This window comes from Ctenopharyngodon idella, chromosome 21 (assembly GCF_019924925.1).
Source record: "Ctenopharyngodon idella isolate HZGC_01 chromosome 21, HZGC01, whole genome shotgun sequence".
In the NCBI taxonomy this organism is placed as follows: Eukaryota; Metazoa; Chordata; class Actinopteri; order Cypriniformes; family Xenocyprididae; genus Ctenopharyngodon; species Ctenopharyngodon idella.
In genome coordinates this window covers 19670622-19698286 of record NC_067240.1, presented here as the reverse complement: position 1 = coordinate 19698286, position 27665 = coordinate 19670622, and the positions used below count along the sequence as shown (strand labels likewise).

The window sequence follows — 27665 nt, the reverse complement described above, 5'->3', positions numbered from 1 at the left end:
CGAAATTTGTATATTCCTCCATAACAATAGGTGGCGCTGCCATTCTTTCCCAGCCGTATAGACGCAAAGCATTGTAGGTAAAGTTTTCGTTCGCGCTAGCCTGTAGCAATGGCGACGTCTTTAGGATCCAACACTTACAACAGGCAAAACTGGGAAGATTCGGTAAGTATAGCATATTTTAAGATTATTTAAGAAGTTTTACTTGTTACAACTGGCGCATTTACGTTCTCTGCTTGAGCTCGCCAAAAATTAAAACCTTTTCTAATCGGATCCCATTCTGTAGTGTCTTAGCTTATGGCTAATGAAAACCCTTTCTCATCAATAGTCAATGTTTTAATATAAATATCGAATCACCCATATCTGCAAACTGAATAGTGTGAACATCCTCTATCCAGTCACTGTATCGTGACTGATCTTTATTGTACAGACGCAAATAAACATCCTTTTGAAATGACGAGAAAGGCTAATTTTATCCATTAAAAGTGTCCTGTTAACAGAAGAGTTTATATAGCACCAATAACATTTAAGTAATCTATTTTTAATTAAAACGTGCATGTATAATAGTGATATTGTTGGCTTATAACATTTAGAGTTGTTTCTGTGTTATATTGGATGCATTTTGTTTTGAACTATGATTGTGTGTGTGTGCGTGTATGTAGATAACAACAGTAGTTAAAAAACATATTAATTTATGTAATTAGTGAACTGTACAATTATTTTCAGTTTGAATGGTAATGGCCTTTGCTTATTTAAACAGGATTTTCCCATCCTCTGTCAAACATGCTTGGGAGAAAACCCTTATATACGCATGGTAAGTAGAGTTCGTGCACTTATTTCACTTATTAGCTTGTTTCATTGTTAATTTTTAATTAATACAAGTTGTATTTATTTTTTTTTTAAATTTTTTTTTGGTATTTAAACACCTTTTCACTTTGTATGTGTATTTCTTTTAACAGACCAAAGAGAAATTTGGCAAGGAGTGCAAGGTACTGCTGCGTTTATCCTCACAAAAATGCTAAATGTGCTCCTGACTGGGTTCCCACAGTCATCTCAGAACGTTTCTATGCCTAATATATTAATTCAAATGGTTGGTACATGATATACAAATGGAAACTCGGTCCAGTAATCTCAAGTTATTTGTTAAAATCCCTATCCAGTACACAGCAAAGTCATGGAAATTTATTGATAAAAGACCCCATATTTTTCCCACATTTTGAAAGTGCAGCATGTTATTTTATTGTGTATTCTTCCTATCTTCTAGATCTGTGCGCGTCCCTTCACGGTGTTCCGCTGGTGTCCTGGAGTCAGGATGCGCTTCAAGAAGACAGAAGTGTGTCAGACCTGCAGTAAAATGAAGAATGTCTGCCAGACCTGCCTCCTGGATCTGGAATATGGTAATGCAGAACTGTTATGATTTAGAATTTCAGTTAATAAAATCCTAATTTGTGGCTATACTCTGGATACCATAGATATCTGTAAGTAAAATGTTGACATTAGTGTTGTAAAAATAAGAGATGCTGTTTTAATCTCATAATTGACTATCTTATCATTTTAACTTTCTATATCATATTTATGATTTTTTTTTTTAATCTCATAATGACCACTTAGTATGTCATAATTTTGACTTAAGTCATAATTATGACTTTAGCAGAGCATGATTTATTTTTCTTATGTGGCAGAAATGGGCTTCCATAGAGTCTGTCAAACTGACACAATCCTAAGCCTAGCATTCATATGTATATTATGCATGCGTGTGTGTTTCTTGAATATTACAGTATTTTCTGTACTTTGCACAGGCTTGCCCATTCAGGTTCGTGACACTGGGCTGTCCGTTAAAGATGAAGTACCGAGATCAGACGTGAATAAGGAGTATTACACTCAGAATATGGAGAGAGAGGTAATTTGTCCATATATTGTGCACTTATTAATGTGTTTTGTGATGTCTGCATTGGCACATCAAAGAAATCTTTAAGGATTTTCAATATGGTAATATAGCATACTGAATGTAAATACTAAACAGCATGAAATAATACTTAGAAGTATCTGTAGGTCAAATTGTAACATTTTGGTCTGCAGATCGCTAACTCTGATGGCACAAGACCCGTGGGGCTGCTTGGGAAGGCACCGAGCAGTAGCGATATGCTGCTGAAACTGGCTCGTACCACGCCGTACTATAAGAGGAACAGACCTCACATCTGTTCCTTTTGGGTGAAAGGGGAGTGCAAGAGAGGGGAAGAGTGTCCGTACAGGTGAGCAACATCTTAAGAATCTTTTATTGGTGTAAAATTATGACCCAGAATTCTCCATTTCACTCTCACCTAGTGGAGTTCTTTTGACAATGAACACCCAATGTTGGTTGTGATGATTTTCATTTTGCTTCATGTCTAAAGGTGTGAAATGTATGACCAATTGTGAATTTTGATTACATTTGTGATGAAATGCATTGCTTTGATATCATAGGCATGAAAAGCCCACCGATCCAGATGACCCGCTGGCTGATCAGAACATTAAGGACCGTTACTATGGCATTAATGATCCTGTGGCTGATAAACTCTTGAAGCGGGCCTCCACTATGCCCAGACTGGACGTACCTGAAGACAAGTCCATCACCACGCTGTATATCGGGGGGCTGGGAGAAAACGTTACAGACTCTGAGCTCAGGTAAGTGCACATTAGAGCTCATAAAGCTATATTTGGTTAGTTGACGTGCAACTTGTCCTTAGACTTTTTTTTTTATTATTTATTAATCAGCATCAAGAAAGTATCATAGTTCCTGTAATTGGTCACCTTTTCAAGTTTTTAATGACCTTTTTTGCCTTTTCTAGTTAATTTTAAGTGGCCCCATGGTGTGACATTAATTTTTATAAAAAGTTAATGTTTTATGTAGTCTCTCACATGATCAGTATAACGCTGCTTGCATAATTATAAAATAATTAACAAAATGCCATTTATTTAGGTACCATTTTTAAAGTGTATTGTTATTTTAATATTCTGCTGTTTTGTTTTATATTTTATATTATATTGAGCAAAAAAAATCTTTTTTTCTCTTCTGTGTCATTTCTTGATTAAAGATTCCATTTTTTTTTTTTTTTCCCCACAAAAGGAATCACTTCTACCAGTTTGGGGAGATTCGTACCATCACCATCGTTCAAAGGCAGCAGTGTGCTTTCATCCAGTTCGCCACACGGCAGGCCGCAGAGACAGCTGCAGAGAAGTCCTTTAATAAACTCATTATTAATGGGCGCCGGCTTAATGTTAAGTGGGGCAGGTCAGTGACTGATCATGCAGCAAAAACCTGAAAATCAGACAGTCTTATGTATGTGGTGGCGGTACTGAATGTTGCTGTGTGTCGTTTAGGTCACAGGCGGCTCGAGGGAAAGAGAAGGATGGGGTGACAGAGAGTGGAATCAGGCTGGAGCCAGTGCCAGGGCTCCCTGGTGGTATGTGCCAAAGTCTCTCATACATATATATATTTTAGTTAATTTCGTTAACGAAATCTGTGACAAAAAAGTTAATCAAATGACAACTGACTATATCAACATGCAATATTGTTGACGAAAAAAGTTGAGAAATATGAAAATATAAAAAAATGTGTCTAAAAATGAGGAGTCAAAATATGACAGACTGCTGTACAAGCCTCTACTACGAGCTTTTGTGTTTGTGGTTGCCAGATGTCAAGAATTTAAATCCCCCAATCAGAGCTTTTCTTTTAAAATGATACATTTTCTGCCCAGTGTTTTATTTAATTTTTGCAATCTGGCAACCATGTGCACTCTACACTGCGGAAGAGGCGCTGATGATCTGAAAACACTGACAAACAAGTAAGCTGGAGTTTAGCGATCTTCATTTGAGATATTCTGCTCAAATGACAGTGATTTTAGCCAGTATGTGTTCCTTCACGAGCCACTTGTGCCGTTTGCTGCCATCAAACCTTCTCAGTGATAAAGTGTAATAAATCCAAACATGGATCTCAACTATATTGCTTGTGGTTGCTGAATAAACTTGCGCAACCTCTTTGTGGCAATACAAAGTATTTTTTGCTGCTGTTTTAACAAAAAAAAAACATTAATATAATTTGTAATTACTATTAGGAATTTCACTGTTTTCATTTTTGAGAGAAGTTTGTTTTACCAGATTTCATTATGTAGACAGAGTGGTAATTTATATTATAAATAGCCTATAATAAATCAGTACACTAGATGAGGTAAAATAAACCATGGGTATGATTCGACATTCTATTGATTTGTGCTTATTGGTGAAAGTGCAATAATTCTGATGAAATGTAAAAATACATTTCTCAAATGACAACAATCACAAAATAATCATATTCTTAGGGTAATCATTATGCAGCATGATGAAAATGTGACTTAGTTTTCATTGACTAAAACTAGACTAAAATGCCCAGACATTTAGTTGAACTTGACTAAACAAAAACAGGACCAGGTTGACTAAATATGATAACTAAAAAGTACATTTGACACAGGACTAATACTAAATTTAAAAAAAAAAGAGCTGACAAAATTAACACTAGTTTTAGAAATATGAATTTATTTCATTGGTTCTGACTGATATGTCTGCTATAATTTATCTTATGTATTTTTTATTTTTTTTTTTTATTTACTTCACCTGTAACACTAGTAAATTAAATAAATTTACAATGATAATTTAATAATAATAATGTACTGCTTATAAATGTATTAATTTAAATGAATTTATTTTAATTTATTTATGGTGAATTGTATGCATTGCTTTTAAATTATTTATTTATTTATTTATTTATTTATTTTGAAGCTTGACATGTCTCACTGATAAATTAAATTTACAATGATAAATATAAAACTAAAATTAAATGTACTGCTTATAAATGTTTTTATTTGTATTTAAATTTATTTATTTATTGTTAAACAGTATGTATTGTATTATTCAGTTATTTGGAGCTTGTCCTGTCACACTTTAAAATTTAAATAAATTTAAAATAATAAAACATTTTAAATCTTTAAAATTATTCCAAAATAAATTGGGGGCCACTATATATTACATAAGATAAAGCAGTGTGTGAATCTTTTCAACAGCTCTGCCCCCACCCCCTGTGTCTGATGAAGATGCCTCCACCAACTACTTCAACCTGGCTCCAACCAGCTCCCCTGCTGTCATGAACCTGGGACTTCCTCCTCCACCTGGGGTTGCCATGCCCCCACCACCTGGTAAGTTTCACCCCACTCACTTCCCCCTTTCTCTTTTTTTGGCCTGTTAGTAACCAAAGGTGAAATGCCTCACTATCCCATTAACCTCATCTGTTCTCTCCAGGTTTTGGTCCTCCTATGTTCCACACCATGGATCCCATGTCCCTCTTCAATGCCCCCTCCAATGGCCATGAGGCCCCCCGGACAGGTCCACTACCCATCCCAGGATCCTCAGCGGATGGGCGCTCATGCGAGTCGTGGAGGCCCCTAGATAGTCATACTGTTCAGTGAGGACTGCTGAACAACTGAACCCAGAGTGCTCTCATTTTTGGTATCTGTTTATATGTCAATCATTTTCAGAGCAAGTGAGTAAGCGTGTAAGATGGAATGCAAATGCATAACGAACAAGGAAAACATCAGAAAAATTCCAGCATCTTAGAATTTAATAAAAACGTTTTTTTAAGCTTTTGTTTTATAATGACCCTTGATGGTTTCCATCATCTTTTTGTCAGTTTTTATTTTGTATGTAATATGAAACATATATCATGCCCAATCTAGGGCAAAATGTCAAAGAATTGGTTGCAGTGACCAACAATTACCAAATGGGGGCACTATTGACTATTTCAAATGCCTGAAGTCTTCGTTTTTGTTTTTGACACTGTATTGTCCTACACCTCTAGAATATTCCATTGTTCATATTACAGTTCCCACTAGTGTCCATTTCTTCTCCTCTAAATATAAAGAACGTCAATTGTTCATCATGGATTGTTTTTAAGACTTTTTTTTTTAATGTACAGCTGTGCAGTTTGTGGTTACATTAAAGATGCTTCACATTTTTAAATACTGTGTGAATGTTTATGTAAACAGTATCATAGCATATTAATAGACGATGTATGTAAACTTTAAATTGGTATTTGATGGCTCAGCTCACAATTCACAGTAGAGTATTAGGTATCCCTCAGAAACACAGTCCTCTTGTATATTTTGCCAATATTCACCAGCTTCACAAATCAGGAGACTCAGCATACTGGATTCTCCAGCCCCGTGGTGTACGGTTGAAATTGGGTCGGTGGCACATCCTGTCCCAGGTTAGGTGTGGCTCTGTGCGAGCCTGCAGCATCTCAAAACCAGGTAGTGGCAGAGTCCTCTCCGTACCTACTGTCCCACCAAAAGGCGTAGGAGCTCTGTAAAGAATGACAGTGATGGCTGTTTATTTCCCTTTTCATTGCTAAAAAAATAATCAGACTTTCCCTGACAGACAAGTGGACATGCTAAGAAGGTGTTAAGTGAATATTCTTGTACCATTGCCTTTTTGTCCGATTTTTACTTTTTTTGGTTGGTTTAAATAAAAGTTTGTAATGTTATGATTCTCCATGTTGCTGGTAGCTGGCCAAACTTCGTGTGGCCTTTAGATTAGCTCAAGAACAGTGCGTAGAGAGCTTCATGGAATGGGTTTCCATGGCCAAGCAGCTGCATCCAAGCCTTACATCACCAAGTGCAATGCAAAGCGTCGGATGCAGTGGTGTAAAGCACGCTGCCACTGGACTCTAGAGCAGTGGAGACTTGTTCTCTGGAGTGACGAATCATGCTTCTCTGTCTGGCAATCCGATGGACGAGTCTGGGTTTGGCGGTTGCCAGGAGAACGGTGCTTGCCTGACTGCATTGTGCCAAGTGTAAAGTTTGGTGGAGGGGGGATTATGGTGTGGGATGTTTTTTTTAGGGGTAGGGCTTGGTCCCTTAGTTCCAGTGAAAGGAACTCTTAATGCTTCAGCATATCAAGATATTTTGGACAATTTCATGCTCCCAACTTTGTGGGAACAGTTTGGGGATGGCCCCTTCCTGTTCCAACATGACTGCGCACCAGTGCACAAAGCAAGGTCCATATAGACATTGATGAGTGAGTATGGTGTGGAGGAACTTGACTGGCCTGCACAGAGTCCTGTCCTCAACCCGATAGAACACCTTTGGGATGAATTAGAGCGGAGACTGCGAGCCAGGCCTTCTCACAAAACATCAGTGCCTGACCTCACAAATGCGCTTTTAGAAGACTGGTCAAAAATTCCCATAAACATTCCTGAATGGGATGTCATTAAAGTTCATGTGCATGTACAGGCAGATGTCCCAGAACTTTTGGCAATATAGTGTACCTATGGGAAAAATTTATTGGAATAAATACTTGCAGAACCAAGGCATTTGAAAAAGTGGACCAGACACTTTTGCAATCTATTGCTGTTTGCAACCCATTTTACTTCCATAAACTTAATTCCTTATGGCCAAATGAAACTGGCTTTTTAACTGGAAAATATGCAGGTAGCTATAGCTATTTGTTAACATTATTCAATAGCCTGTGTGGAAAGTTTTTTTCAGAAGAAGAGCAAATTACATTTTCATCAAAGATTACATAATCAAAACTTTTTTTATCTTTGGGGTAATGTGAAGCATTTACAATAAGACCAGGAACCTACGTTTATAAAGTAAATGGAATTCATTTGGTTTCAAGTTCTCATTTGGCTTTATAGTTTCATCATAAATATAATCCATACGGCTCCAGGGGGTTAATAAAGACCTTTTGAAGCGATGGGTTTTTGTAAGAATTTTTTTTAAAACTTTATAAACTATAATAACTATAATATCTAGCTTCTGGCATTGCGCCATTGCGTCGGGTCAGGGGTTACTCTTTTGCCGTGAATCGATACGAATGGCCCCCTGCCTGGAAGCTAGTTATTATAGTTTATAAAGTTTTAAATATGGATATTTTTCTTACAAAAACCCATCGCCTCGCTTCAGAAGGCCTTTATTAACCCCCTGGAGCCGTATGGATTTACTTTTATGATGGATGGATGCAGTTTTTTGGACTTCAAAATCTCATGCCCCCTTCACTAATATTATCAAGCCAGGATATATTTTATAATAACTCTGATTGTGTTCAACTGAAAGAAGATCATATACACCTGGCTTGAGGGTGAGTAAATCATGGGATAATTTTCATTTTTGGGTGAACTATCCCTTTAATGCTGAATTTACTAATGAGGACAGCAATATCAGTTGTGCTACCTGTTGAAACATTTGTAGTTGGCTGGGGTAAGTTTGTAAGGTGGCTCAGGCAGGTGGGTACTTATAGTAGTCAACAGTGTTTCGCTGTCAATGGGCTTTTCCTCCCAGGGTGATTGGTAAGACTTGGGGATCACAGTGACATTGAACTTTTCAGGAGGAATCTCTTTCAGAGGCCCCCCATAACCTGTGTGAGAGAAATTAGTGACCATCAGGTTTTCCCTTGACTTTGGGTACAAAAGTTACCTTAATGTACTCATACAGAATTAAAGATACATTGTTCTGTATTTACCAGGTGCAAGTAAGCTTGGGTTTCCTTTCATAGCTACTGTGTGCTTGAGTGTGGTGACCAGGTTGTTTTTTCCAGGCTGGGTGATGTACATTTCAGAGGTGAAGTACTCGCTTCCTTTCTCTCCTTGTGTGGCGTTTTGGCCTTGAAGGCTTTCTTCTAAGTCCTAGGCAGTGTTAAATAATCATCCATTATTACTGAACCTCTAAAAATAAAGGTTCTAAAAGAGGGTTTTTGCAGCAATGCAAAAAGAACCTATTCTTATGAGTATGAGATTAATAGTTACTTCAGGAGTATCTAATACCTAGTGGGCCTGAGGAGTTTAGCTCCAAAACACCTGCCTTGAAGTTTCTAGTGATCCTTGACGACTTTGATTAACTGGTTCAGGTGTGTTGTAATTTGGGCAAGAGCTAAATGCTGCTGGAAGGTGGTCCTGCAGTTATTCCCTAGTAAATTTGCCTCAGTAAACATCTTAAGTTTAGCTTGAGGTGTCCAATCTTGCTCCTGGAGGCTTTCCCGCAGAGTTTAGCCTTAACGGTAATTAAACACAACTAAACTAGCTAATCAAAGTCTTCAGGGTGATTAGAAACTTTCAGGCAGCAGGTTGGAGCTAAACTCTTCAGGAAATTGGCCCTCCAGGAGCAGGATCGGACACCCCTGGTTTCACATTCAAATAGCTTTCACAACACATTTTATTCTGTAAAATAAATCTCTCACAATTCTGAGTGAAACTGGATCTTCAATTAAAAGAAAACAGGGCAGGACTTGATTTTCTCCATCAGGGATTGATTGGATCATGAAAAGTGGGCATTGCATACCAAAATGGAACCGGACCTAAATATGAGTTTGTAGTTGATTGTGGAGTTTCCTCCTGAAACTTTTGAGGAGGCTTTTTGACATAGAGGCTGAAGTTCATCCTCAAGATAGGTAACATGATTTATTCAAGTTTATTTGTTATTGTTGCAATCTTAAAGTTAACCCACACAGAAATGGTTGATTATTCACATTAGCCTCAAATGTGACCCTGGACCACAAAACCAGTCATAAGGGTAAATTTTATTGAAATTGAGATTTATACATCATATTTGACAATATTTGGCTGAGATACAACTATTTAAAAATCTGGAATCTGAGGGTGCAAAAAAATCAAAATACTGAGAAAATCGCCTTTAAATTTGTCCAAATGAAGTCCTTAGCAATGCATATCCAGTCACAAAAATATTTTTTTTTATATATTTACGGAAGGACATTTACAAAATATCTTCATGGAACATGATCTTTACTTAATATCGTAATGATTTTTGGCATAAAAGAAAAATCGATAATTTTGACCCATACAATATATTGTTGGCTATTGCTACAATATACCCGTGCGACTTATGACTGATGTTGTGGTCACAAATTGGTTAACACTGGGACCAAGTTTGTAAACATTTACAGTATTTAACCTGGAATATTCCTTTTTAAGAAATTAAATAGGGTCCATTCTGATTTCATGTTAACTTGGTGAACACAGTAAAATATCTTACACTGAGGTGTTCGTGTGCTATACTCTCCAAGGTGAATCTCTCCACTCTCTTGAGTCTTTCCTGAAACATTATAGATCCTCTGTTTGACAGCAGATTGAGCTCCTCCATCATGAGATCCTGAGGAACACTGATCTTCTTTCCCAGGTTCAGACATGCTGATTTACATGCACAGATATGTTGAAATGCATTTTATATTAATCACAGAATACCATCCATAATGAAACTACATTAGAATGTTATAAGCTAGTAATTACATCACATTCTTCTGAATGTTAACATTATTTTTCATAGACATTCACAGGTTTTTTATTGATACTGTATATAATCATTCACAATTAATGTCATCAAAAGCATGTCTAACATTCTCTGTCAACATCTTGACTCTTCAAGCATAAGCACAATGTGTGTGGCTGTGATTAAATCGTTAAATTTGACACAGGCATCTGAGGGTAACTTCAGCCTGCAGTTTGTTCTGTAATGTTTAAGAGGGTTCAGATCTTTTCCAATCAGGCGTGGATGAGTCATGATCCCTTGGAGTAAAGCATTTAGTCTCCTGCTGTCATATTACATTACAAATACCCTTACTGTTTTGGGAACCAAGTCAAAGCAGTTGAGACATGCCAGAGCAGAAAGTAAAAATTTGGCTCTGTTTTCACTTTACAGACTGTTTTGCTGCTTTTCCCACACGTCATAGTGCTGTTGCTTTCAAGCTAATTTCATTAAATCAGTCATATCCATTTAGATGGCATGCTATTTGAAGAAACAGAGCTTTTTTCCATGCTTCTGATGTATTTTACCTCCATCTGTGTCCGAGCACAGCTCCTGTTGCTCTTTCTCCTTAGATACGTCAGTGTATGGCACAGGCATGATGATATTAATAGTGTCCAGTCTTCAATAAAATCAGTCCAGAAGAAGAATAATTTATTTTTATATGTTTTTCCCCAGTAAAATTAATCTGATTTGATTATTTCTTTGTGATAGATTCATATGTACTCCTTCTTTGATCTTACATCAGGCCTGAAAACACTTGTTTAAACTGAGTCGCATTGATCACAAAACAAACAAATCCTTTGATTATAGCAAAACTTACCAATTTTAAAATCCTGTTTTTGCTCTGAAGCCAGTCTACAGATGATATATCCCGTCCTGAGGTAGAAACGCTTATGTGTCAGACACACTTTGGACCTTCTTTTTTGCCCTGGTTAGATCACTGTCTTATTATAGCAAGTGAAGTATGTATCTAATGGGAGTGGATTAGCACGGTAGACCTTTAGCATCCACACTAATGAAAATTTGATCCACTGGCCATAACACATTCAGACCAGTGACCGGGGAGGAAGGCAAGACTCTTGAGTCATGCCCAAGTCTGTCTGCCTTGGGGGTTCAGCACCTTTTGCTGAAGGTATGCCATGGGTCTGAGAAAAGACTTCATTTTTCAGTGCTTGTGTAAATGGACTGCTGCAGGGATGATGTATATTTTTAGGCCAAAACCTGGAAACTGTTTTTTTTTTTTTTTGCACTTCTGGTTCCATTGTCCTGAAGTCAATGTGTTTTTTGAATGGGTTTTTGATTGAATGCCTGAAATAAAGTCTGTGGTTAACACAAGCTCAAGATATTTTCACATTTTATTCTACAACATAAAATACATCAGTAATCCACCCCTGGGCTTTCACTTGTCTTAAAGGCGACTGCTAACAAGTATCTAAATTGGAACTAAAGAGGTTGTTGGCGACATTAAACTGCATCACGCTGAACAGGTAAACTACTCATTAATCAATTTCCCAGCCTCGTAATCGTGCTCTTGCAAACTATTCTAATACAAACTTTTTTATAAAATTAAGACTGAAAAAGTTAGAAGCCTAATGGTTGTGACGTTGAAGTCATGTATTTAGGCTTCAAAATTCAAAGTCGTGTTCATTTGTGAAGATTATCATGAAACAAACATGTAAAAATCAAACTTTTTTTTTGTTAAAGTGTTAATTTTCTTCAATAATCCAAAAGGCAATAGAAAAATGCTGTTGTGTTTTTGTCAAGGGAACCATGATGCTAACTTCTGGGTTGGCCTACAAAAATACATCAACACCTGCAGCACTATGGTGTATGTGCTATCAAATATGCAAGCTGAATAATATCAGTCCAGCCCAAATTCATACAAAAAGTTTTTAGAGACAGTGGGTCTCATTCACTAACCATGCGTACACACAAAATTTGTGTGTGATATCAGAGCATGAACGTTTTCACAAACAAATCATGATTCATCAATAACTTTCGTAACAACTGAAGCCAGATGTATGCAAAAAAAGCACATACTCTTTCATAGTGGCAAATAAAAGAGCAGATACACATATGTAAAAAGCTGGCTGATATGAGGTACACAGAACAAATAAAAGGTGTTTGTTTTTGAACTTGCTTTGAGGACAGTACACTTGCCATTTCTTGATGATATTGCTGTACCTTTTCTCTAGAGCTCATCTTTAGGTCAAGCGGTGCTCGCTGCAGACAGAGCCAAATGACGTCCAGCTCCCCCTCTCTGTATGTCATGGAGCTTGAAGGTCCAGCCACACCCAACCCTTTCCATAACCCTATTGCTAAACATAACTTCACCAGTGACCAATCAGGTCCACAGAGGTGGAGCTGGACGTCATTTGGCTCTGCAGTGAGCCAAAGTCCCTTTTAAGGAAAGTCTGTTCACTCGGCGGCCATATTTGCAACACCTCCAGGCAGTTATTTTGGGCATCCAAGACCCATTCTTATCTATTTGAATGGGGGAATCCTGAAATCTCATAAACTGCTTGGCGAACTCACAATTAAATAACATTTCAAATCAGCAACAAAATCTGCATGAACTGTCCCAAAAAATTGTTTCTTACTGTGTGTTTACACCACCGCTGGCGAGAGCGTCAACGTGACAGGAAGTCATTCATTTTCAGTGTAAGCAAGCGGCTAGCTCCGGCGCGTCTTGGACGGTGAGGGTGTTGAGGAGAGTTGAAGTCAGGTCAACTTTATGGTAATAAGCTATGACGTGGTTCGACGGCAACCAATCGGAATGTACAGGTCCTCCACTTTGGTTCCGACCAAACATTAGTTCCCAAGCAAATTGACATTTGACTGACATTTCTGAATGTGCCACTGTATATATTTAAGCCTAATGACATTTATCATTATTTTCTCCAGCTAAGCAATTTGTTCTCTGCGTTCTCTGGAATCCTCTCAAGTGGAGGACTTCTACATTCCGATTGGTTGCCAGTCACTTTGACGCTCTCGCCGGCGGTGCTCTGAACGCATAGTATAGCGTTGTTGGCAGGGCAGCCAGAGCAAATTTTGACGCTCTCATCGGCTGCAATCTGAACGCACAGTTATGCTCAAATAGCGTTAAAAAAAGCTTATTTTTCAGGCTAGACGAGCAAATGCGCATGTGCAGTCCAAAGCCCGAGTTTCAGGTTTCTGTGGGAATTGAAGCTTCTAACGGTAGCTGTAGTAAAGCAATGACTTTATCAATCAGCGACTGGCTCTTTAACTTAGAAGGCGGGACGTATTCCACCATATTGCCTGTTGCAGTTTCTCCCATTCATAACTAGATGGAACCGTTTTTCTATATATAGTCTTTGAGCGAGCAAGGTTTGTCTCCTTTAGAGAGCGTTGTATGTTTGCTTAGAGAGTAACGGAAGGCTGTGCGGGAAACCCCTTATGGAAATGGTTTATGCAAACATGCTTTATTCAAATTAGTAACTTCGGGCATGTGGTCGCTCGTTTAGAATACTCCAAATTCATTAACATTACAGCAAGGTCAAGAACAAATTCATGAGTGTATGCACATGTTGTGAATTAGGCGGAAATGTTTTGTGAGAAGTTCTCCTGTGCGAATAAATAAGAATGATCCACACAATTAGTGAATGAGATCCAATATCACAGAAAGTTAAACTCTATATAATGAACTAAATGAATTTCATTGAAGGAGCAAAAACAAAGCAACTAGCAATATTTTGTCTAAAATGTAAATGACTCAATATTAACTTCCTGTTTATTAAAGTGTTGTATAAAAGCAATTATTACACTCACAATCTTATTGTTGATTCCAACATCACAATGGCTGTATTTACATGTCATTCAGAACAGCACTCTTGCTTGTGTGTTATTGCTTGAATATCAATTTTAGATCTTCCAAAAAAGTTTGGAAACATGGAAAAAATGAACATGACTAGTCCAGGATCTTGTTTGAATTAGAATTAAAGTCATAATCTTAAACAACTAGAAAAAAATGTAATGTCACAGTTTCATTTCACATAATCACATGATACCCACACTGGATAATCATTTAGAAACTACCAAATCCAGTCATACTGAGACAAAAAAACGAAACAAAAAAACAAAAAAAACAAAAAAAATGGGTTTCACATATCACCTTACACAAAGTACAAGAGTTTTGCTCTGTTACAGATAATTCTTCTGTGTGACAACTATAAAAACAGCAGAAGAAGAATATATATGTGAAAGATACATGAATGCCTCATCCTTATTTTAGGCTGCAAATCTTGCTTGTGTGCATCATTTATGCCCTTGTGTCATATCTCCCATAAATGCGACAGCGACAGAAAGATTTACAGATTGTAAGGAAACTTGTCTTGTCAGAGAGCAACAAAAACTCTCTGTAAGAGATGGGAAAAATGATTTGGTTTGCTGTTTTCTTGTCAGTCTCTTTTGGCAGCCAATTTACAAACAGGAAGAAAGATCATTAATATTATTACAAAAAGAGTTTTCCAAAGTTAATATATTATATATGGTTTACATTAACAGAAGTATTAGAGCAATTGTAAAAAATAACACTCGGAGGTGAGCAGATTCATTTCTTCTTATTTACAATATTGTTGCTGATCCAGTTCATGCCATCCTGAAAGACAAAATAATGTCTTAATGTCTAATCATGGGTATCATTTAAAATATATATATTATTATATAATATATATTATAATATAAAATATATTAATAATATAATATAATGTAATATATTAGAATAAATTTAAATGGTTATATGCTTACTCAAAGGTTTTATTAAAAAGCTGATACAAATTATATATACAAACCTGTACACCTTCTCCAGATACGGCAGAACAGGCCTGGATCTGCCACTCTCTGTCCCGGTACGTGTGCAGGTTGAGGCCCTCCGCGATCTCACTGGCAGGGGAGGCCGTGGCCAGGTCTTGTTTATTGGCAAAGATGAGCAATGGCACACCCTTCAGGTTCTCCTCATCGATGAGCTCCGACAACTCCTGTGGAAGGTTAAAACAGAGGAGTCAGTGTGATACTAGATACTTTAAACCAGAGTGACTTGAACTTACACGTTATAGATTTTTTTGTGTGTCCCCTAAGGATTGAACCAAAGACCATGGAATTGCTAGCGCTAAGCCTTATCAGTTGAGCTATAGGACCCTCAGTGTACAAACCGGAAAGACACAGTGTTCACCATCAAAGTGGAGTGTACTTTTCATACAGTACAGTACATTTTGATCATGTTGGGAGTGAGTTGGTACACTGTAAACCCTAATGCTCAAATAACGAATTGGTTTGAGTAGGGTAATCTTAAATTTAACAAATTAGTTCAATCAATTTAACTTTTTTGAGTATTTAGAACTTTCTCTTTCTTTTGAGTTCATAAAACTGACACATTTTAAGTAATCTGAATTGCCGAAGTGTTTTATTGTTTTGAGTTTTATGAACTTGTTTCTTTTAATTTAGACAAACTAAAACTGAAACTGGGCTGGGATTTATATTTCCCAACATGCTTTGCAATGACACTTGAAAGGGAGAGTAAATGCTAAAAATTTTTTTGTTTTTTTTGTGCAAGATTGATGTTAAGTAGGAGATTCAGTAGTGATTAATATTTTGCTATACTAATTTAGAAGAGTTTCTGTTAGAAGAGTTTCTATGGTGACAAGTGGAGCATGAGCTTAGTTTGAGAACAGATGTTAAATGTTTTGTATTGTTGTGCTCATTCAGCAATAGCTGTGCTATGCTAATGCTATCAAAGCATTGTGCTACCAATTAGCATGTTAAAGGAACACTCCACTTATTTGGAAAATAGGCTCATTTTCCAACTCCTATTTAAAACTTGACTCTTCTGTAGTTACATCGTGTACCAAGACCGACGGAAAATGAAAAGTTGAGATTTTCTAGGCCGATATGGCTAGGAACTATACTCTCATTCCGGCGTAATAATCAAGGAACTTTGCTGCTGTACCATGGGTGCAGCAGGCGCAATGATATTATGCAGCGTCTCTCACAAATGTCTCCATGGTTGCAAGGCACGCTCCCTGTGCAAGCAGGGGGTCACAGGCGCTGCGTAATATCATTGCGGCTGCTGCACCCATGGTACGACATTTTCCGTCAGTCTTAGTACACAATGTAACTACAGAACAGTCAAGTTTTAAATAGGAAAAATATTGAAACTCTTTGGTCATTTTTGAGCGAGATGCTAACGGTCTAATCAGATTCAATGAACTATGCTAAGCTATGCTAAAAGTGGTTCCGCCAGACCTGGAGATCGGCTGAATGGATTCAAAAACGGTAAAACTCAATTGTTTAACTCTAGGGGAGTTGGAAAATGAGCCTATTTTCAAAAAAAAAAAGTGGAGTGTTACTTTAACATTTATTGAAATAGCTAGTTAAAGCTAGCCAAGTTTCCACTACTAAAAATATTTAAGTTGAGATTACATGATTATTTTAAGTTAAATGTATGAATTAGCATACTCAAATTTTTCATGTTAAGAGCAATTAAAATGTACGAGTACAAAATAAAAATTTTGTACTTAAACTTTGAATTTCTTAACTTAAAAAAAATTGCTGTAACTGATTACCTTTTTTTTTTTTTTTTTTTTTTTTTTTTGAGTTTTGCCAACTTATTCGGGTTTACAGTGTAGGAATTGCTACCGAAAATCTTAAAATCAAATCCTTCAAACTATATTTACTATACATTAATAATTTATCTTAAATTGAACATTTTAAACTTAAGACTGTCACTTTTCTGGCATAATACAAATGTGTTCACCTGTCACTTCTCATTTCCACCATAACCAAATATGTAAATTCAGTGCTTGTTGTTTGCACAATACCAAATTAATTATAATTTGAATTTCCCAGGAGCAAGAGCAATGTAAAATTCCCCTGATTGTAACACTTTTGATATTTATTAGAGGGGAAGTTCAAATCTGGTTTGGGGACAAGCCCAAAATAATGCAACTAACTGTGGCATTTCAACATTCTTCGAAATGAGGAACTAATTAATGATACACAATGAGAAGTTTAAAGCCATTAAAGTGTATTATTTGAAACTAGAAAGATTGTTTTGAAAACATTTCTTCTTCTTGAAAATTGTCTAAAGGGACAGAAAGGTTCTAATCAAATTTAGGAACAACCCATACCACATATCTCCCTTTATTTGTGCTGACAGCTGCTTCAATTGAGCCTCTACAAAAGATGTGCACATTACAAGTAAACGCAATTTTGGCCAAAATGCTTGACGTATAATATATAAGATAAAACACTTCAGGAAAAAAAAAATAAAAAAGAGAGAGAGAGAAGCTGTGATTGTCTCAAATTGATTCTCTTACCAGTCCTGTTTCCTCAAATCTCTTTTTGTCTGCACTGTCAATCACATAGATCTAAAAAGAGAGAGAGGGAGAGAATGAACACTACCACTATGAAAGAGAAAAAGGATTTTTGACTGATGCACAAAATAAAATGTAATTATAGTGACTATAAATACTCTCACGAAATGCTCAATGTCATTGGTAAAGTAAACTTCAGAATTTTCCCCTTTGAGCACTGCTGTCATACCAATAAATCTGTGTTCTCCAGGTACTTTTTCCAGAATGGTCGAATCTTCCTCTGTCCTCCAATGTCCCACACATTCAGCTTCATGCTATCACAGGTCACACTTTTAATGTTGAAACCCTGAAAAATCAAAATTAGCATATGATACAGCTGTGGATACATGCTTTGTAGATTCTTTTTGTGATTTATAAAGTCAGTGTGACTTTATATGTTACATTGTGACTTAAATCTCACAATTGTAACTTTATACCTCTTTATTTCTCCCAATGTGACTTAAATTTCACAATTGTGACTTGATACCTCACAATGACACTTTAAATCTCTCAATTTTGACTTTATATATCCCACCTGTGACTTTAAATCTCACAATTATGACTTTATATGTGACAATAGTAATTTAAATCTCGAACTTGTGACTTCATATTTCACAATATTACTTTAAATCTCACAATTGTGACTTTAAATTTCACAATCGTGACTTCATATATCTTACATTGACTTAAATATCACAGTGTGACTTTATATCTCACAACTGTGACTAGTGTTGGGGGTAACGCATTACAAGTAGATGCACCAGATTTGTGTTTAATTTTGTTTTTGTTTTTGGCTGCATCCAAAATCGCACTTCCCTAATATATAGTAGGTGAAAAACAGTATGTGACAAAAGATGTCCGAATTCACAATACTCATAAAAAAGCAGGCAAAAAGTACCCTGATGACCTACTACTTCCGGTGAGGTTCTGAAGTGTGCATATGAGGCCACAGGAGAGGATTTGTGAATGGCAATGGAAGTGACGCAACTGACACCTGTAGGTCATGTGATAATGACAACATGGAGAATGTCCAGATTACATTCATACCACATACATTCATACTATAAAGAACATTTTTTAGCAGTCGTGAAGTAATTACTTATTCAAAATAAGTAGCCTACTCAAGAGAGTATGCGATTTCAGAAGCAGCCAGAGAGTTGAACATTCTTCTTTTGCGTCCTATTTTTCTGCAAACCAGAAAGATTTGTTTGAGCTGCGCCCTCTACTGTACAGACGTGAAGTTGCATTTTCTTAGTTTTAATGTGAAAGAGCCTTTACTTTTGCCAAAATATTACTTTTTTTTTTGTTGTTGCTAAAAAACAAACAAGCAATCCCAGCCCAGGTGTGAAAACGTAACGTAATGCATTACTTTCTAAGAAAGTAACCAAGTTACTTTTTAGGTAGTAACGCAATATTGTAACGCATTACTTTCAAAAGTAACTTTTCCTAACACTGATTGTGACTTTATGTTTTTCACTCTGTGACTTAAATCTCACAATGTGACTTTATATCCTACAGTTAAGAATATATTACTTATAGTGTGACTTTAAAATGATCTCACAGTTACCTTCTCATGTTTTACTCTGAGGCAGAAATTGGCTTCCTAATGAGGGACTTTCTTATTCAATTTCTTATTCTTATTCAACTGTTTGGCTTGATTGGGCCAAAATCCTGATAAGACCACAGACAGAAGCCTGATGTATTTAAACTCTTAGTCTAAATTTATCCTGCCCCTGAGCAGCCTCCAACTACTGAGACTTTATGGTTAAGTAATCTTTAACCGTGGGATTAAAGACACTGTTGTAGGGCTATTCTTAGAGTGGATCTTCTCTCCCCAGAGGCCTCGGCTCTTTACAGCTTTAACTGGCTGTAGCATATAATGGCTGTTAACAAAACACATGCTAAACAGCAAATAGTCTCACATTACATCCAGGTCCAAGGGTATTTTAAGTAATGAAGCAACAGTGTGCCAACATCTTAACTAGTAGCAAGCTGTGCACAGTGGAGTCCAAAAGAATCCACTCTAAATGTTGTGTTAACAGCCATCAATAGCAGCCACTGTACAAATTCACTGATTGAAAATACTGTGAATTTTACAGTGAATTTTTACATCAGATGCGTTCTCTCTGTGGCTGATTTCATGCTAATAACCAGCAACTATCTCTGACCCCTCAACAGTAAACAGAGCGGTAAACCAGACTGACCACATTTGATCCTATTACCTGAAACTTTCTTGGATTATTGAGATGCCATCATGTCTATTTATACCATTGTTTTTGGATAGTAGTTCTTTCTAGGACAGTCACCACCATCACGTGGTTTCCTAGCAGTGGTTGTAGTCTATGGGTGCTTTTTTGTTTGTCTCTGAGAGTTGTAGGTGAGACCTCAACATCTAGTGGATCGCTTTCAATATGCGACAATGTTGTATTATACAAGACACATACAATTGTTGAACCACATATATCTTTATAGTGGGACAAAGGGTAAGACTGGATTCTTTTTTTTGATGGCAACTGAAACAGCTGACATTTAGCCATCAGTTAAACTCAGTTTCTAAATGGAAGTGGTTTTCACCTCAGACTAAAACAAAGGTAACTGTGTTAAATGAAGCTGTGCATTCTGACAAAATACATTTTATACAAATTATACATTGCAAATGTTACATTTTATTATTGTAGATGTTTTGCCAGGGATTGATTGATTTACTAACCTCATCTCACTTTTTTTTTTTTTTTTTACTCTGAGGCCGAAACAGGCTTTCATATTTCTAAACCCCCCCAAATTTTTCCCCATTGTCAATCAAAGACCTTTGAAGGGGTTTTTCACTGTACTATTCGTCCACAGTCTGCCCTCATTATCACTGATTAACCTGATTCATCCATTTTGGTTATACAGTCTAGTGTTATCCAAGATGCAGCTAAAGATACTCATTGGTTTTATGCCAAAGAATGACTTTAGCATGAACATTTCCAATTCAATGTGTTATTTAAATGTAACTGTCAATGACTTTGAGAGTATTTCTGCTGGAAACACTAAAAAATGTGCAAGAAATGTGTTAGCATGCCACACTAGCTCGTAACTTCACACCTCAGCAAATTAGACTGAATTGCTCATGAGTTTTGGCAGTCATAACCCATCATTTAACAGCTGGATAAGCAGTAAATGTACATTCTGTAATGTCAGAGGGCTGTGCTGCTTTCATAACCACATGTGTCCTTATTATCAAACACTTTTTTTGAACTAGCATTTTAAGAAACTGTAAAAAATCCAATGCTTTAAAAGCCCCTCACAGCTGCCTTCTCACCTGAGTCGGGGTGATGGTGTTCACATCTTCGGAGGCAAGTTGTTTTAACAAAGTGGTTTTTCCGGCATTATCCAGACCGAGAAGGACTATCCGAAGCTCTTGCTCTGTAGTGCCCTTTAACTTCTCAATGACTGAAAACAAACCCTTAAAAAACAAACATTTGTACCTTAACTATCTGATTAAATAGTTTAATTTTAAGTTTCAGATACATCCATGAGATATCTTATCTATCACAGCGATGTGTATAACATTTATTAAACTATTCTTTGTTCCAAAGAATTTCCAAATAGGCCCTTCAAGCAGATCGAATCATTTACCTTTTGGACTTCACCCATAGTGCCGTGAATTTCGTGGTAGGAAGAGGATGTAGAAAGAGATGGAAAGGCGCAGCTACATTCTATGTGGGATATATCCAGGTAAGGCTTTCTTATTGGTCCACTGTTTCTTGGGTGCTCTTCCCTCAGAATATGTGTTCTTCACTTCGCAGGGTGCAGTACCTTTGCTTCTCTATACGTGCCTGGCCTTCCTCATATGTGACACAGGGGAGGATGTGGAGGTGGGTGAAGATGGGGGAGGAGTTGGATTAGTAGGACACAATTAGCAATCTCTCCGCTCGCCTCCCCTCCACTCGTCTCTTCCAGCACATCTCCAGCATTAAAGACTTACCTGGATTATCCTTAACCACCACCTGCTTCAGGATAGGCCTCTGAGACTATCTCTGTGCTCTCTTTTAGTCTTCACTATGCTGTCTCCCCCCCTTTCCTTTAACATATGCAATCTTGGTTTAGATGTTTGGTTTGATATCACCATTATGGTGATCAGTGTTTGCTTTAGTTGGGCAGTTTGACTCTTAACTTTTTAATGTTTGTTTTTCTTTGGCTGCTGTAACTGTTTATTAAGGCAAGGACAGCAAAAGAAAATGTGATCAGGTAATGTTAGCTATTTGTTGATGATAAGGATATTATCATCATGTAGCGGTCTGATTATCTGATTTCACCCAGTCTAATCTATGGTATTAATTTCACATTATTTCTTATAGCATCTCTATGATACTCTATAATGAACCAGCAGCCTTTTAATCAGATAATCTCAAAGATAAATATAAAAAACACCCTGTGCACAAAAAAATTAAACTCCTTTGACAATAAGACACACACAAACATCAAGAATCAGCATATGAATCTTACCAATGGTGACATGCTTCATGCTGCAATGCATTCTGGGTGCATCATACAAAACTCATCCATGGCTCCCATAATGGATTGCGGCATGAAGCATGTCACCATTGTTCAGATTCATATGTTGATTCTTGATGTCTGTGTGTGCCTAAGTGGTTCAGTAGTTCAAAATGTTTAGTGTACAATATGTTTTTAAAATTCTACAGATTATCTGATTAAAAAAATGCTGATGATTTCTCTTTTTTTCTTTATTTTTTTAATTTCCCTTGTTGTGTGGGGGTGGTTAAGGGTTGGGATTTAATGTGTTTATGGCAAGGACATATTGTTGTTGATCATCAGTGTATGTACCATTTATGTTGCCCTGACAAAATGGCAATAAAAAAGATTGGGAATTATTAATAACCACAGTAAAAAAAAAAAAAAAAAAAAAAAAAAAAACTGCTGGATCTCATGCTGTAGAAACAAGTTACTACAATCAATAATATGAAAATAACAACATAGTTGATTATATCTTAATCATCAACAAGTAGTCAAGAGTCAAACTGCCTAACTAAAGCAAACACTGATCACCATAATGGTGACAACTAAACTGTACATAATGGTGACAAACTAAACTATTACTTTCAATAAAACATCAACATCTAAACCTCTGTTAATTCTCAATAAGAACTTTTGTACACATATGACAGAAATAAAATCAATCTGGTTTGTAATAAGTGAAGCTGGTAATGCTGTTTTGGAGTTATTTAATGACAAACAAAGGTTTGGTTTTCACTTTCAACCAAAATTTGATGTCTGAACAACATTTGAGTCCATATCTAATGCCCAATGGGAAGCTTCCTGCTAGAAATTAAAGAATATAAGAATGTTAGGGGATAACATTCTAATAATGTTATCACTAAACATTTTTAGAATGTTTTTAGAGAATGTTAGCCTACCTTTTAGCAGAACATTCTGGGAACAAAAATAAAACTTGCCCCTGAAAACACTCCTAGAACATAAAAAATTTCTAGCTGAGAATACCTCTCCCATACAGCAGATGTCAGTAGTGTGCATATTTGAAATTAGGGTTCTACAGGCTATAATGTCAGATAAGGGAACAGTTTTAAGATAATACAAATAATAAAGTAAATCTGACTTTTATTTTTTATATCTATTGTGTGTTTTTGCGTATTACTCAGGATAGTCGCTAGTGAGGTGTTTAAGACTTTTGAGTGTTCTCATGATGCTATCAGCCAAGGTATCTGCTAAGGTAATTGGCTTGAAATTCTTACCAAAAAACACCAGTGTAAAAGTTATTTTATGCAATTTTTGTGTCTTTAGTTTCTGGTTAACTGTCAAATAATAATACTGCATTGAAGTAAACCAACAAACATTTCCACTATAGTTACAGTGTCAAAAACAATTATCTCCCTGCATATTTGGTTCTCTTGCAGTCTTGAAATAGAGAGTCTTTATGTGCAAGATTCCACTTCATATTGAGTCTTTAAAGCTTACCTTCCTGCATAAGACCTCAGTAGATACAAGCTGGCAGATAAGGCTTCAGATCTTTTTCCGTAGCAGTATAATAGAGGCCAACATCAAGACTTCATCTTTCCTTCGAACACTTTCTGGGGATTAAAAAAAAAAACAGTCCTTCCCTCCCTTTGTATTATGCCAAAAAGCCACAATGTTCCTTTTTCCTTGCTAATGAAAGCAGTGGGGAGCATCTCTATCCACAGAGCAGTCAGAATCCAGACTCACAATGGTGAAGATTCCTAGTGCATCCAGAGGGTCCTTATCACTGCTCTGCAGACGTACTGCACTCTATTGTTGGCTGTTTGCTCCTGTAGGGATTCCATAATATTCTTGGGGATTAGGAACCAATTACTGAATGACCAACGAACTCCTCCAGAGATGTTTATGGAGCAGCTTCTCGTGTTGCCGCTCTTACTACCCTATCATCTTTATTCTTTAGCATGAGGGAAACTTTGAGTTGAGATATTATTCATTCTATGATGATAGTGTCTCTTACATTTCCAAAACTGTCTAGCATGTTAATTATGACACTATTAGCATTAATTACATTACTTTGAGTCTTCATGATTAGATTAGTCTACTAGTCACATATGTGTTGACTCATTTAATACTAATTGATCCCTTAGAAAAGAACAAAATCGTAAATGAGACCTCATTAATATCATTTTTCCCAGAGAGCATAGAGATTAGATTCAAAGCAAATAGAGACATATGCTCTCCTGCTTCTAAGATTATTCTCCTGAGCAAAAATTATAGTTTCAGAAGAGATCTTGACATTTTCACAAATTGTACTCAGAACTGCCAAGCCTGTAAACTCATAGGGGCTTCAAGGGGGTGCTATGAGGTTTATGTAAAATTGTGTGTGTGTGTGTGTGTGTGTGTGTGTGTGTATGATATAATCATAATCATTCACATTCGTAATATGGGGTTCCGTGGAATCAAGTTTGAAAACTCTTGTGACAAGATACCAAAATAAAATTTCTCACCAAATTAACTAGACTAGACTAGACTATCCGCATTCATTTTATAGCTCTACACTTTAACTGTATATCAACAGTTTTCCTTATTTTGTGCCTTTATTGTTGTTTCTCTATGGTTATTCTTCATATAAACATTTCTGCGAGCTCCACTAATTTGAAATGTTAAGCAGTTAGCTTGTGTCTGTATCCTACTTAAGGGAACCATTGTCATTCTAAAACAATACACTTATATTCATTATTCAATATTTCTTATGAGAAAATGTGACAACCATGTCTGTTAGTCCAAGCATCTGAATGTGAACATCTTGACAAGCACTTTCTTTCATTTTTGCTAAGGGTCATTAATTACTACATTTGCTCTTTCCTCAGACACACAGGAACACAAATGCCTTTGTTGCTGGCTGAGCTCATCTCTCCAGCTGTGAGAGCGAGATGGTGAATGGGCTTATGGCCGCACGGACTGCTGCACTGATGAATTGAGAGGAACAGGTGTCGACCATCGCAGAACAGAAGGAGCTTTGGTGACGCAAAACAGAACTGGTTTTGGATGGTTTTCCGGTCTGGACCTGCTTTGGGCAGTTTGGACGATTGACTGGACACGTCTGTGCAGAAAACTTCTTCATAAAGCTCCCCACAAATCACAGTCTCCATTTGAAAATAAACTTCTGAACGTCTATAGGACTGATCATAATCAAATTACTGTTTGTATCAGTATATGATGAGAAGGTTTCTATTTAGGAGTTACTGTACATAAAAAGGGACCTGTTTTTGAAGTGCACCAGTTGCAGTTCTGGCTCTTTTGGTGCCATCGGTGAGATGTGATATGACTAAGGGGGAAATAACTTTAATGAACTTAGTCATATTACATTAATATGTGTTTAGTTGTATGTAAAAGAACAGTTTTGACATTTTGATAAATCTCTTATTATTCCACAGGCAAAAAGTTGAGCAGGTAAAGATGATGACAGAATTTCAACAAATCACCTGTGAAAGGTGTGCTGTAGATGATCAAATGCAATTGGGTGAGACTAACTTTTTTTTTTTTTTAACAATAATTGTGCATTTCTTTTGTGTCTGGATGGTCATTCATCCTCAGGTTTCTCTGGATGATTGTTGCCTGAATGTACGTCAGTGTGTTTTCCTTCTCAGTGACTTTTATACCCAGCGGCGTTGTGTTTTATGGTGTTTGCACAGTGACACGTTGTTTCTGTGAGCCAAGAAGTTCTAGCTCAGGTTTTGTGTTACCTCACTGGTCTCCAGCACACAGCCAGCTTCATCATGGAGATCTCTCTGTCTCACCTCCAACAGAAACCATCTGTCCAGTCAAGGGAAAAGGTACCAAATTTCCTCTTCACTTCTTACCTGTGGTATACAACTGGTAGGGTGGAAAAATCTGGCCATGATACTATAATATTGTGATTTTTTTTGTGTGTTCAGGGTGTAGTTATACAAACTGTGAATACTTTTTTTTTTTTGCTTCTCACAACTAAATTTGGAGCTTGTTCTGAGTTTGGATTTGGGCCAAATTGAAATATTTGAGTATGTGTTGACCTTATGAAACAGTATGTTTGACTTTTGACTTGGTCTGAATAGTGGTCAATCTACTTTTTCATTAAAATCTATGTATGCAAGTATGTACGTATGTATCTATCTATCTATCTATCTATCTATCTATCTATCTGTCTATCTGTCTGTCTGTCCGTATCGTTTTAATTAGATAATGTGTGTGTGTGTGTGTGTGTGTGTGTGTGTGTATATATATATATATATATATTTATATAGTACTGTACATATAGACATATATGTATATATCTGTCTGTCCGTCTGCCCATCTAGTACCATAATGTAAAATTAAATTAAATGTAATTAAAATATCTATATCTAGAATATCTAGAATATATATATATATATATATATATATATATATATATATATATAATACTGGACATATACCCATAGACATATACTATATATATATGTCTATATGTATATGTACAGTACTATATATATATATATATATATATATATATATATATATATGTGTGTGTGTGTGTGTGTGTGTGTCTATAAATTATATATATAAAATTATGTTATATTATAGCAATATCATGACACTCAGACAAGGAAGAAATCATTTTGTTTACATTTTTCCATGAATATTTTTATGAAACCATAGATTGATCATTCATACCATGAATTATATTTAATTGTACAGTAAAGCCTTTATATTGTGAGGTTGTAATATATGATATTTTTTTTGTGAATTTTATGTCAGAGGACCTTGAGTTTCAATGAAATTACTAGAGGGTTCTCAAACCTCGCTCGACGCAACTCTTTGCGAAGGACCCTTGGAAGACACAACACCCTGTCAGACAGTCTCCCTCATGCCCTCAACAAGGTAAAACCTTTGACTAATTTCAGAAGATCCCTCATTTCCTCATCTCTCTACTGTTGCTAAGCACATGGAGTTACTGCCATCCTAGCCATAAGTTCCAGTCAGGGCCGGCCCAAGCTTTTATGGGACCCTAAGCAGAATTTTATTTGGTGGCCCCTCGGTTGAAATAACTCTCTTCTTATATAAAAAATAAATGTAAATGTACAACATGGACAATATTAAATATTTAAATAATGACATAAAATTAAATAGAATTCAGATAGACCTTTAGGAAGATAACAATAATAAATGTATTAACATTAAAAGAAAAAGTTCACCCAAAAATGAAAATTCCTGAATGAATTTCTTTCTTCTGCTGAACACAAAAGAAGATATTTTGAAGAATGTGGGTTGCTGGTCACCAACTCTTTGGTTACCCACATTCTTCAAAATTTCTTATTAATACATAATTAAGAAATTAATACAGGTCCCTTTAAGGACAAGGGCAGTTTGTTTACAATTAGGCGGCTGTTACTTTAAGACCTGCACACATTTAAAATACAGACACGCATCCGATTTTCTCTCAACTTATTACTTTCACTTTAGACATAACCAACTG

The 27665-nt window shown here is 36.4% G+C and overlaps 3 protein-coding genes across 3 annotated transcripts; 1 reads left to right on the top strand and 2 right to left on the bottom strand.

Annotated features, from left to right (window-relative positions):
* Positions 1-14: 14 nt before the first annotated feature.
* rbm22 (RNA binding motif protein 22) lies at positions 15-6024 on the top strand. Its single transcript, XM_051878227.1, is given in 12 exon segments — positions 15-162; positions 758-811; positions 957-986; positions 1262-1394; positions 1797-1897; positions 2077-2249; positions 2461-2661; positions 3104-3268; positions 3358-3440; positions 5073-5204; positions 5308-5357; positions 5359-6024. Coding segments are annotated over 12 exon segments (1272 nt in total). The 5' UTR covers positions 15-108; the 3' UTR covers positions 5455-6024.
* On the bottom strand, positions 5609-11294 carry LOC127503955 (myozenin-2). Its single transcript, XM_051878228.1, has 6 exons — positions 11143-11294; positions 10850-10941; positions 10053-10207; positions 8527-8689; positions 8238-8421; positions 5609-6367 (listed from the first exon to the last, which is right to left on the bottom strand). The coding sequence occupies exons 2-6, from the start codon at positions 10917-10919 to the stop codon at positions 6187-6189; spliced, it is 753 nt and encodes a 250-aa protein (XP_051734188.1). The 5' UTR covers positions 10920-10941; positions 11143-11294; the 3' UTR covers positions 5609-6186.
* A 2297-nt stretch (positions 11295-13591) lies between these two features.
* On the bottom strand, positions 13592-22080 carry arl3l1 (ADP ribosylation factor like GTPase 3, like 1). Its single transcript, XM_051877679.1, has 6 exons — positions 21314-22080; positions 20997-21140; positions 17883-17999; positions 17657-17707; positions 15134-15319; positions 13592-14940 (listed from the first exon to the last, which is right to left on the bottom strand). The coding sequence occupies exons 1-6, from the start codon at positions 21329-21331 to the stop codon at positions 14893-14895; spliced, it is 564 nt and encodes a 187-aa protein (XP_051733639.1). The 5' UTR covers positions 21332-22080; the 3' UTR covers positions 13592-14892.
* Between the last annotated feature and the right edge of the window lie 5585 nt (positions 22081-27665).